Source organism: Erinaceus europaeus, chromosome 12 (assembly GCF_950295315.1).
Source record: "Erinaceus europaeus chromosome 12, mEriEur2.1, whole genome shotgun sequence".
Classification (NCBI taxonomy): domain Eukaryota; kingdom Metazoa; phylum Chordata; class Mammalia; order Eulipotyphla; family Erinaceidae; genus Erinaceus; species Erinaceus europaeus.
This window is the reverse complement of record NC_080173.1, coordinates 595,121-607,679: the sequence shown is the minus strand read 5'-3', so window position 1 is coordinate 607,679 and position 12,559 is coordinate 595,121. Positions and strand designations below refer to the sequence as shown.

At 38.1% G+C, this 12,559-nt stretch overlaps 1 protein-coding gene across 1 annotated transcript in view; it reads right to left on the bottom strand.

Annotated features, from left to right (window-relative positions):
• Positions 1-12,559, bottom strand: part of EFCAB13 (EF-hand calcium binding domain 13) — a 224,760-nt gene that overhangs the window by 156,502 nt on the left and 55,699 nt on the right. Inside the window, exons 16-20 of the mRNA XM_060202483.1 lie at positions 11,636-11,707; positions 6,918-7,064; positions 4,374-4,424; positions 3,796-3,939; positions 1,636-1,707 (exon numbers count right to left, since the gene is read on the bottom strand). Of these exons, the coding sequence (XP_060058466.1) occupies positions 1,636-1,707; positions 3,796-3,939; positions 4,374-4,424; positions 6,918-7,064; positions 11,636-11,707 (486 nt within the window). The remainder of the gene's footprint in view (positions 1-1,635; positions 1,708-3,795; positions 3,940-4,373; positions 4,425-6,917; positions 7,065-11,635; positions 11,708-12,559) is intronic.

Genomic DNA, 12,559 nt, shown 5'->3' with positions numbered 1-12,559 from the left:
GGAAGAAAAATAACAAAAGGAGCTTTAACAACCACTGTGCTTCAACTCAGGGAATAAGATAACATTGAAATAACTGTTAATCTCCACAACTGTCAATTCTTTAAGTACCTTACTTAGACACAAATCAATCCAAACAAGAGTGATCAGTGGGCTGAAAAGTACTAACAGAAGGACCTCATAACACAGTTTCTCCTTAACAATGTTTCTCCATAACAATGTTTCTCCTTGGTTAAACCAAGGAGAAACATTGGAGAAATGAACCAGGACAAAAGTCCAGCTAAAAGCTCCCCATAGGTAAAAGCACAGAAGGATGAGATCAATATCTAATCGCTAATTGAGGAATTAGTCACAGGAGTGAGGGAAGAGTTTCAAAGAATTGCCATCAGAAATGCAGAAACAACAAATGAGTCTTTGAAAGAAATCACTATCTCAAGGTAATTCAAGGGCTGAAAGCTGGAAAAGCTGAGCAGAAAGCACAACTAGCTGGACAAGCAAATACAGTATCAGAACAGGGTAACAAAATAGCTGAGCTACAGAAAACAACAGAGGGGAGAGAGAACAGAATAAATGAGGTAGAAACCTCCAATAGATCCCTCTCTCCATTGTCACTGGTCATCTCCATCAGGAACAACATAATGCAACCCTTTGGGGGGCCCCATAGGATCTTGCCCTCAATGTGGATCAACAATGGTAGGGAATGTTCCATTCTCCGAAGTGGAGTTGGATAACATACTCTATCTACCACCTGAAGAAGATGGGTTGAAAATTGAAATTGGTGCTACTCGAAATGTTGCTACTCATGACCACAGAATGCGAGTTTGGACCTACAGGGATGTAGAGGTTACATAGGATCCTATGCTGAAAATGGTCCCCAGATCAAATCGATGGGGTTTACAGTCAACAACATTTATGCACTTTTCCCATATTTGGGAGCTACCCTCTTCCCTGATCCAGCTTTCTAGCCCTTTTTTCCAGCCATGACATCATCCCCCCAGACAATAACTTGGGTCCAACTGCATATCAGATGTCAGGCTCAAGGAAAAACTAATAAAGTCATGGGCCCTTTGGAATATAACTAAAATAGACCTGCTAGCTATTTCCAAAACCAAGACCCCAAATCTTCATCTGAAATATTCCAGCCTTTACGTTCATGATGAATCAACAATTTGTATGGCTTTATATGTTAACTCTTTATCAGCCACCAGGTTCCAGATGCTAGTATGATGCCAACCTGACTTCCCTGGGCAGACGACCCCACCAATGTGTCCTGGAGCTCCACTTCCCCAGAGCCCTGCCCCACGAGGGAAAGAGAGAGACAGGCTGGGAGTATGGATCCACCTGTCAACACCCATGTTCAGCGGGAAAGCAATTACAGAAGCCAGACCTCCCACCTTCTATTAAATGAGCTAAGTTCTTGAGCCTTTTATTATTTCTTTCCCCTTAATATAAACTTGATACATTTTCCTCACTTTTTAACATTATGGTAATTATATTATAATATACAAGTTGTAATCCTTTTTGAAACTACAGAGACAATAAGTTAAAAACCTGAAATCCGTATTAAGGTTTTTAAACATCATTTCATTATCTTTATTTTTAGAGTCAGCTCTCTTTGAACTAAAAGCATTCACTTACTTATGGACTCTTTGAAATGTGAATTTTTTTTAATTACATTTAAGAAATCTTTGAAATCCACCTCTTGTTTATCTGGAAAGGCAAAATCAAACATATTAACATTAAAAATCTGATATTTGTTTCCATAGTGCAGTAGATATCACATTCACCTCAAAAAAAAAAAAACAATACTGAAATGGCATATGAAATAAAGATTCTGACTTTCAGTCATTATCTCAAATTTGATTCTCCTTCAATATATGTTTCAAACTATTAAAAATAGTTTGCAACATATTTTATTTAATCAAATCATCTAAAATATTATCAATTCATATGTAATAAGCATGAAAGCTTTTAGACATTTTATATTTTCTTTTTTCACACTATGTCTTCAAAATTCTGTATGTATTTTATGTTTACAACAATCTCACCTGAATTGGTCACATTTCAAGTGCTGGAAGTCACAATTCTCTGCCATATTAAATAGTAAATGTTTGAGTATCTTATAGACATTCTACCCACCACATATAATAAAATCACTGAAAAATACAGGCATTTTTCTCATGGCAGAAGTTGTAAGCCTAGGACTAGAGAGAGACTTCCACAGTTTAGAGAAGTATCGCCATGGGGCCCGTGCCAAAAGTCTAAAGGCGGCAGAAGTGTATCGCAGAGCCCAAGTGAAGGTGTGGTCAAATGGCAAAGATACCAAAAGAACCTAAACTTCATTCCATTATAGGGTCATAGTAATTCCATATGTAAAATTGCTTTCAATAACACATTTTCCATCCACTCCCATTATTTAAAACTAACGTCTGGATATGGCTTTTTACAGGTCAATCATATCTCAATGCAGTGGTTTAAAAAAAAAAAACTAGGGGTCAGGATAGTGTTTCAGCAATAAAGCACATTTTTTGTACAAATCAGGCCCTGGGTTCAACCCCTAGCACTGCATAAAAATGATGGAGCCATGAGCCAGTAAAGAGCTCACTTGGATCATGCCCTTGCTTTTTCATGGACACGATCTAGATTCGAGCCAGGCCCCCACCACACTGAGAGAAGCTCCAGTGCTGTGGCATCCTTCTCTGTGTCTGTTTTGGTTTATTTATTGGGTAAGGGTAGCCAGAAATTGAGAGGCAGGTGGAGAGGGAGAGGAAAACAGACAGACACACATAGCCCTGCTTCACCACTCGTGGAGCTTTTCTCCTGCTGGTGGGGACCTGGGGTTTGAACCCAGGTCCACAAGCATTATAGCATGTGCACTCAGCCAGGTGTGTCTGGTTTGTTGTGTTTTTTCTGAAAAAAATCAACCTGGAGTGGTGAGGCCACTGAGATGACCACCCCTCCCTTCCAAAAAATGGAGCTGTGCTATTGTCTTTTCTGTCAATTAAAAAACAAAAGATTACAGGTCTGAGGGATGTATCTGGCTCTTTGTTCCAATGAGACAGTTGGAAATAAGTCTGATATCGTACTTTGCAAATAACACTGGAAAAAAATGCAAAGATGTTAAGTACTGTGGCTGACAATGGAATCCTTTGTAAGTTTTCTCTCTTTCTCTTGAATTTTTCTATTAGGAGAAAATATTTACTTGTGAGGCCAAGCACTGGGGCTCTCGGTTGAAAACATATGCTACAATGCACAAGGACCCAGATTCATGCCCCCAGTCTTGACCGGTGCAAGGTGGAGGGAGGGAGCTTTGTGAGCGGTGAAACACTGCTGCACATGTCTTTTACTCTCTCCCCCCTTTCTCCTTCATTATCCAATAAGTAAATAAATATTACAATAAGAAGTGTGTACTTGCCTGAAACTATAAAGTGAAAACCATTCCAGGACTTGCTCCCCAGTTTCTTTACACTTGGTGACAATGTTGACTGTGAAGTTATATAACCACACATACAGAATGCAACAATGCATTCACAGCAAAGACAAAGGTAGATCTCAGAAGAAGAAACTAATGATATCATGTTTTTGTTTCATTGCATAATTAAAAAATTGCACTCACCAGTGCTTTAAGTTGTTAATGATAATTATATAAATATACATATATAGTATTTAGGTGAGTTTGAGAGGTAGAAATAAGCAGAAAATATTTAAATTATCAGACTGTTTTGGCCCTAATTTGTATCAGCCCAAGTTCCTAATGTGACTGGAATTAAAAGAACTGTAAATGAAAAAGATGCTCACCATTGATATCACAATGTTGAAGGGCTTCATTTAAATCCTCTTCAGTTAAGTTAACATTCAAACTTTCAATGACATGCTTCAAGTTAGGTATATTAATCTTGTCATTATCAACTTGTGACAAGATATTAATAACTTCTCTTATATCTACAAGGATAATTAAAGACAATATAATTTAAAACATAATTTGTTCATAGTTCACCATAGGAAAACTCCCAAATATTTACTTGGACCAAAATCTTTGGGAAGAAAACAAAATATTTTCTATTTTTTAACTGTAAAACCACTTATTTCAAGTGACATTTGAAAAAAATTCATGAAGGGCCAGCAAAAATCACTCACTCGGATGGTGAACTTGCTTTGCAATGCACATGCCCCAGGCTCTAGCCCAGTGCCCCACTGCACTGAAGCAGCTTAGGTGTGGTGGTTATCTCCCCCACCTATCTCTCTGTCTCTGGCTTTCTCTCTTTCTAGCTGAAAATGTTCACTCTGACTGAAGTGGTACCTTCATTAGCACTTGGAAGTGACTCTAAAATACAATTCATTCATAGGGAATATTTTCTCTTATATACAGTTCTTACCATCTGCCGTTGGTAATTTCAGATTTGGAGACAAAGCCTCTTTCCTTAAATCTACAGAGAGAGAGAGAGAGAGAGAGAGAGAGAGAGGTTATACCATAACGAATGGCATTCTGATTTTACCCAATCTAAAGAAAACCAATGGACAGATTAACTATTTCACCATAATTGATGACAATTCTCCTCTCATAAGAAGTCTTTCCCGGGATTCCAGAATATTATTCTTTCCTCATGCTCTCCTATGACTCTTATAAAGCTGTCATCCTCCACCAACTCTTTCATTGGAGCAGCATTTCTAATGCATCAGATGTCTCCTTTCTCTCTAATATGGCAAGTTAATCTGCAGGCCTGCCTGTTTAATAAAATGTACAGTTTATCTGAATTCTTCTTCTCCAACTCTGTTTGTCTACCTATGCATTATTTATCTAATGATGGATTATTTTCCGTATGAAAAGTTGAATTTCTTCCACACGTTTTACAGAAATTCAAACTGGTACAGATAGATGTCTGTCTGTTTGAGGAACAGACAAAAAAAATTCTGCTCACTTACTTACATAGATAAATTAAATTACAATTAAAAAAAAAAGTTTAGAGGAACAGTCAACAGGGGTCAGTGAAGCCACCCAATAGCACACATAAGTTATCATGTGCAAGTGCCTGGGTTCCAGTCCCTCACCCCTACCTGCAGCAGGGAAGATTCATGAGTAGTGGAGTGTGCTGTAGGTGTCTTTGTCAGAAGAAAGAAACAAAACACTGGCTACCAGAAGTGGTGGAAATATACAGGTACCAGGCTCCCAGCAATAGCCCTTGTGGCAAAAGTAAAACTAATGATATGATTAAAAATTTTTAAAAAGAATAGTACACAACTAGTCCAACTATTATAATGAAACAGACAACTATAAGAATAAAGGCAAATTGCATTTACCTTATTATTATAATTTGTTCTAAGAAAAAGGAACAAACAACTAGCCTATTCAAAAAGTACTTTCAAATTGTGCTTTGGGAAACTAAGATCACTGTGAGCAGCTCTCTCGATCTCAGGGCTAGGTGGTGGCACATCCAGCAGCACATGAGTCACCATGCATGAGCACCCATGTTCATGCCCTCAGTCCCCACCCCACTTACAAGAGGGAAGCTTCGGGAATCAGAGAGCAAGCACTGCTACATGTGTCATTCCTCTCTATTCTCTCTCCCACACCTCTCTCTCTGGCTCCACCCTCTATAAAAGTAAACGGTTGGCAGTAATGGTGGAGTTGAGTAGGCACTGTGCCCCAGAAATAATCCTGGTGGAACAAAAAAGGTGTTTGTGTGTGGTGGGGGGTTCTTAATCTCATTTCAAGTAAAATGTGTGGCTAGGTAAATAGATTACTATCCTGTATGTTGTAGAAAATTTAGCAGCATCTTGCATCTACTCACCAGATCTCAGCAATAGAATATGGACTGCATTTTTGACAAGCAAAACTGTCTTTGGCCCTTGCTTGTTGTTCATGAGAATTAAATTTAATTTTCTGGGGTGTGCGAATTTAAAGGCAGATAAGGACTTTCCAAATCTAGGTGAAACCTAAGGTATATATGAGATGAAAGTATAGATGGGTCTGGATGGAGCCTGAAGAAATGTTAAGTGAGACAAGTCAGAAACAGAAGGATGAAGATGGGATGATCTCACTCACAGGCAGAAGTTGAGAAACAAGATGAGAAGAGAAAACACTCAGCAGAACCTGGACTGGAGTTGGTGTGTTGCACCAAAGTCAGAGACTCTGGGGTGGGTCGAGGGGGGAGAGTACAGGTCCTGGAAAAGGATGGCAGAGGACCTAGTAGGAGCTGTATTGTTATGTGGAAAACTGAGAAATGTTATGCATATAAAAACTGTTGTATTTACTGTCAAATGTAAAACATTAATTCCCCAATAAAGAAATTAAAAAAAAAATAAACCATGTTATAGCATGTAAAACAAAAATAAAATAAAAACTGTTGTATTTACTGTTGAATGTGAAACATTAATTCCCCAATAAAGGGGGAAAAGAAAGTATAGAAGGATTAAATAAATTCTTTCTAAACAGAACAAATAGCAATTTACTACTTACATAAAGTGTTGAAAAAAACATTTTAATTATTCAACAGTAACTTGTACTTCTAATAGGGGTCTTACCTAAAAGAAACCCTACAAAATTATTAAGATCTCTCTAAGATACCTAAGAGAAAAGGGAACTCAACTTCAAATAAAATTCATCCTTAAGAAGCATTATTCCAAAGTCAAACAATAACATATGTAAATATTTTGAGACCAATTTTATAATCTCAGGGGAATAACCCAGTAATTTCATAATGTGTTGACTATATATCTTCAAATATACAGCATAAAGTATACTCCCAAATCTGATTATAGTAAGCAGTGTTCCAGTAAGTTTCAATGTTGTTTAGGACTTAAATATTAAAGTTCACTATCAATTAGTATTTGGTAAAATTATTTGAAAACCTTGGATAAAAATTTTAAAAGAAATTTAAATAGACTTTTATTAAAAGTCACTATTTATATGTTTAGCTTACCCTGTAAGTAATCATCCAGTTTTCCTTGAAAAGAATCATCAGTGAAATTAATTCCACCAGTGTTTGCAAATACATCTATATATTTACTCTTATCAAACTGACTGTTTTTTTTCATGTTGTCCAATGTATCAATGACTTCATTCAGTGCTAGAAAAACAAAGAAATACATACAGTGTGTAATTCAGCTCCTGGATCTAATCCTTTGAAACAAAATAAGAAAGCTAATTGACCTGTCTAGATTGCCACTATCCAAAATGATCATCACTGGTCATCTATGTCATTTATACAAGCAGAGCATCCCATTCTCCATTTCTATAGTGTTCATAGTCCCTTATCATTAGTCTTTTTTGTAGAAAAATTCCTCACAAAAGTGTTTCTATTAGTATGAAAAATGAAAATAGCCTGCATATCCATCAAAAACTGTGGACAGAACTATAGAGCAGCACTATAATGAAAAGTTTGCAGTATCTGAGAAAAGAGTAGGGCGACTTAAACCAATAAAAATGGTGGCAGATTATCAGAACGAACACTGATCCAAAGAAGACATAGAGATCGCCAAATGAAAAAATCTAGTCATCACTTGTTACTGTGAAAAATGAAAATCAAAACCACAATGACATATGGCCTCACAACAATGAGAATACCAACAGCAAAGAGACTGGAAACAGGAACTGATATGAGTGTGGAGATAAGGGGACTCTGATATACTATGAATGGAACATTAACTGGGACAGCCTCTATGGGAAATGGTATGAAAAATTCTTTAAAAAATAAGAATATTTGCCCCACCAGGGAAAGAGAGAGGCAGGCTGGGAGTATGGATTGACCTGTCAACGCCCATGTTCAGCAGGGAAGCAGTTACAGAAGCCAGACCTTCCACCTTCTGCTGCTCCCCACAATGACCCTGGGTCCATGCTCCCAGAGGGATAAAGAACAGAAAAGCTATCAGGGGAGGGGATGGGATACGGAGTTGTGGTGGTGGCAATTGTGTGAAGTTGTACCCCTCTTATCCTATGGTTTAGTCAATGTTTGCTTTTTATAAATAAAAAATTAAATTACCCTATGGTTTTATTAATTTTGTTAATTTATCCTTTCTTAAATAAATTTATCCTTTCTTAAATAAATTACCCTATGTTTTTGTTAATTTATCCTTTCTTAAATTAAATAAATAAATAAATAAGTAAATAAATAAATAAATAAAAAGAAAGAAAGATGTGGTCTGGGAGTTTTGGTGGTGGGAAGTGTGGAGTTGTACCCCTTTTATCCTATGGTTTTGTCAGTGTTGTCTTTTTATAAATAAAATAAAATTTTTAAAAAATTTTAAAAACCAGTTCTCACATAGAGGTGTTCAATAAATAAACAGCTCAACAAGTAAAAAAAAAAAAAAAAAAAACCTGACGATCATATAATACTGATCTAAGAATTGGGTTTGGAAGGAGTTTCAATATCCTACAGCAGAGAAGTATGCTAAAGTTATGGAGAGTATGAGTGTTGAAACCTATCTCAAGAGACAAGAGGTTCTACACATGGGACCCACATGTTGGCACCTCTGGTTGAGCGCACACAAGGATCTGGTTTCAAGCTCCTAGTCCCCATGTGCAGGGGAGAAAGTTTCATAAGCAATGAAACAGTGCGTTAGGTGTCTCTCTCTCTCCCTCTCTATCTCCTCTTCCTTCTCAGTTTCTCTGTCCTATTAAATCAAAAAGTAAATAAATAAATATTAGAAAACTATTTAGGGGCTGGGTGGTCTTGCAACTAGTTAGGTGCACATGTTGCAACGCAAAACAATCTGGTTCGAGTTCCTGGTCCCCACATGCAAGGGGAAAGCTTTGTGAGAGGTGAAGCAGTGTTGAGGGTGTCTCTGTCTCTCTCACTTCTCTCCCACCCCCTCCCCTCTCAATTTCTGGCTAGTTATATCCAATAAAGATACTTTTAAAATAATAAAAAATATTTTTTCTTATATTTATTTATTTTCCCCTTTGTTGTCCTTGTTTTTTCATTGTTGTTGTAGTTACTATTATTGTTGTTACTGATGTCGTTGTTAGGACAGAGAGAAATGGAGAGAGGAGGGGAAGACAGAGAGGAGGAGAGAAAGACAGACACCTGCAGACCTGCTTCACCACCTGTGAAGCGACTCCCCTGCAGGTGGGGAGCCGGGGGCTTGAACCAGGAGCTGGGGGCTTGAACTGGGATCCTTATACTGGTCCTTGCACTTTGCGCCACATGCGCTTAACCCGCTGCACTACCACCCGACTCCCAATAAAAAGATTTTAAAAGAAGTTATACCCATGTGACAATGTCTTGTAAATCATTTCCCCAAAAAAAAATATTTTAAAAATTTTTTTAAAAATGAGTGTAATACTATGCTGAGAAATTTATCTGGAGAACTTTAAAGCACTAATTTAAACAGATATATGTACACCTATGTTCAGAGCAGTACTATTCACAATAGCCAATACGCTAAATAAAGCTTGATTTGTACTGACAGTTGACTGGATAAAGAAGCTATAATGGATCCTTCTGTCCACCACTACTGGTCACTTCCATCAGGAACTTCAACATAAGCTCTCTGGAAGGCTTTCCCAATATTTTTCCCACACCATAAAGCAGCAATGGTAGGGACTTTCCCAGTCTCAAAGGGAGGCTGGATCACCCTGCCCTGCCACTCGAGGAAGACTGGTCCTGAAATGAGTAAAACCTGCAACATTCCCAGCTGTGACCATGAGCTCCAAGCTCAGACCAGCAGGGACTCAGAGGTTGCACAGGCTCTGGTGCTATATTGGCCCTGGGTCAGATGGCTGGAGCTAAACAGCTCATTTTATCCACAGAATTTGTTCAAGAATGGGAGCTACTCTCTGCCGTAATGCAACTTTCTAGCCCTTCTCTCTACTCTGACACCTACTTCTCAGACAGTATTTTTTCAATTGCTTATTTATAAAAAACAAAAAAAAAAGGAAACATGGACAAAACCATAGGATAAGAGGGGTACAACTCCACACAATTCCCACCACCAGATCTCCATATCCCATACAATATATTTTTTTAATTTTTTATTTAAGAAAGGATTAATGAACAAAAACATATGGTAGGAGGGGTACAACTCCACACAATTCCCACAACCCAGTCTCCATAGCCCACCCCCTCCCATGATAGCTTTCCCATTCTCTAGCCCTCTGGGAGCATGGACCCAGGGTCATTGAGGGTTGCAAAAGGTAGAAGGTCTGGCTTCTGTAATTGCTTCCCCGCTGAACATGGGCGTTGACTGGTCGGTCCATACTCCCAGTCTGCCTCTCTCTTTCCCTAGTAATATAGCAAGGTATCAGGCTACAAAATCAATGTACAAAAATCAGTGGCATTTCTTTATGCAAACACTAAATCTGAAGAAGAAGACATCCAGAAATCACTCCCATTGACTGTTTCAGCAAAATCAATCAAATACCCATACAATATTTTTATCCACCTACATCCTAGCTATCAAACTCAAGCAAAAATTATGATATAGTCGCGGGCCCCTAGGAACATGCCTAAAATGGACTTCCTAGCTTCTCTCCATCCCTATTCACACCTGTTCTGTTCCTACTTTTTGGTACCTGTTCATTAATCATTTTGTCCTGCTTTATATCTTGTCACCTTTCAGCTACGAAGTTGCAGACACTACCATGGTACCATCCTGACTTCCCTGGGCAGATGACCTCACTAATGTGTCCTGGAATCTCACCTCCCCAGAGCCCTGCCCCACTAAGAAAAGACAGAAACAGGCTGGGGGTATAGACCCACCTGTCAGTGCCCATGTCCTGCAGAGAAGTAATTGCAGAAGCCAGAACTCTCACCTTCTGTGCCCCCAAAATAATTCTGATTCATACTCCCAGTAGGGAAGAAATGTTAGAGGAAGATGACCAAAGGGCTCTGAACTCCAACTCCATCAGGACCCATAGAGAGAAGAGGAAAAAGGGAGGGACATTTGGATGTAGTAATAGGTGTATGTGTGACTTGGAAAGGAAGAGAAGATGGAGCCTTAAAGGGGGGGGGGGGCAAGTATATACAAATATAGAGAGGTAGTTGTAGAGATAATAGTTAACCATATCTGCAACCTTAGGAGAACTACTATAGCTTATAGTGGAAGGAGTGGGGATTCAAAACTCTGGTGGTGGGAATGGTGTGGAGTTGTACCTGTCATCTTGTGATTTTGTAAGCCAGTATTAAATCACCAATAAAAAAAATAAAAAGCTGTGGGATATATGTTCAATTAAATATACTGCCACTGAAAAATATGCAATTGTGCCTTTTGAGATAAAAATAGATGGAACTTTAGGTGACTGTGCTAAGTGAAATAAATAAGAAAGTGAATAATTACCAGATTGTCTCAGTCATTTGTAAAATAATCAAGCAAATTAACTTGCAAAACACATAAGTAAATTAATTCTTAGGCTAGATGAAAATATATTGTTCTCAGAGAAAATGAGGAAGGGGGTGTGGAGTTAATAGATACTGAAGACTTTTGGAGAAGATTACATTAGAACTTTGGTGAGTGTTGAAAGTCCAACACACACGGAGATATAAAAATATACTCCAAAGATTATAGTATTATAAATGAACATGAAATCAATAGAAATAAGCTAGTTTATATGACTCAAGAGATACTACAAAGGTTTATGTGAGACATATTTGACTAGATGAACCTTGAATCACTCCTTAATATTTTACCATAAACCTCTTACCAATAAAATTGGAATTTTTCTGGGTGTCCCTCAAAACCTTCATACAATCTTTAACATTCACCATACCATCTTCTGAAAGGAAAAGACAAAGACTTAACATACAAGAACTTCTGGGCACACAGGGAGATGATTTAGCAGTAGAATGTAGGACTTGAATGTAAGAAGCCTCAGGTTTAATCACTAACACTTCAGATGCCAGAATAGCAGTCTAGATTCTCTCAGTCTCTCTTACTCATTATGGAAATAAGTAAATCTTTTCTAATATGTAGCTCTGAAACAAGGTTATATTTAAAGGCAAACCCAGGAGAGCACTCACAGGTAGAGCATCTGCATTGCAACTCAGCCCTGAGTACTGGCATCTCAAGAAAGGTGTTATAGCAATGAAAGAAGCTCTAGTGCTATGGTACCTCTCCTCTCTGCCTCTCTATCTGACTGAATGAAAAAGTGGCCTGGGTCTGTAAAACGGCACATGAGAGACTGCAGTTACACACACACACACACACACACACACACACACACACACACACACACACACACACAGTATTAAAATCAACTTACAACTTGTAGTTATTTATTTAACACATTATAAGCTACTTTGGGTGGTCAAGGAGATGACATTAACTGTAATGCAACAAACTTTCATGCCTGAGAAATCAGAAGTTCCAGGTTCAATCCCTGCACTATAAGTCAAAGCTAATTAGTGCTCTAGTTAAAAAGAAAAATAGGCAGGGCTGGGGAGATAGCATAATAGCTATACAAAAGACTTTCATGCCTGGGGCTCTGAGATCCCAGGTTCAATACTCAGCACCACCATAAGCCAGAGCTGAGCAGTGCTTTGGAGTCTCAGTCTCTCTCTCTCTTGCTCTCACTAAAATAAATAAAATACTGTTTAATAAGATAAAGTTCTCGTTTAAACAAATGAAG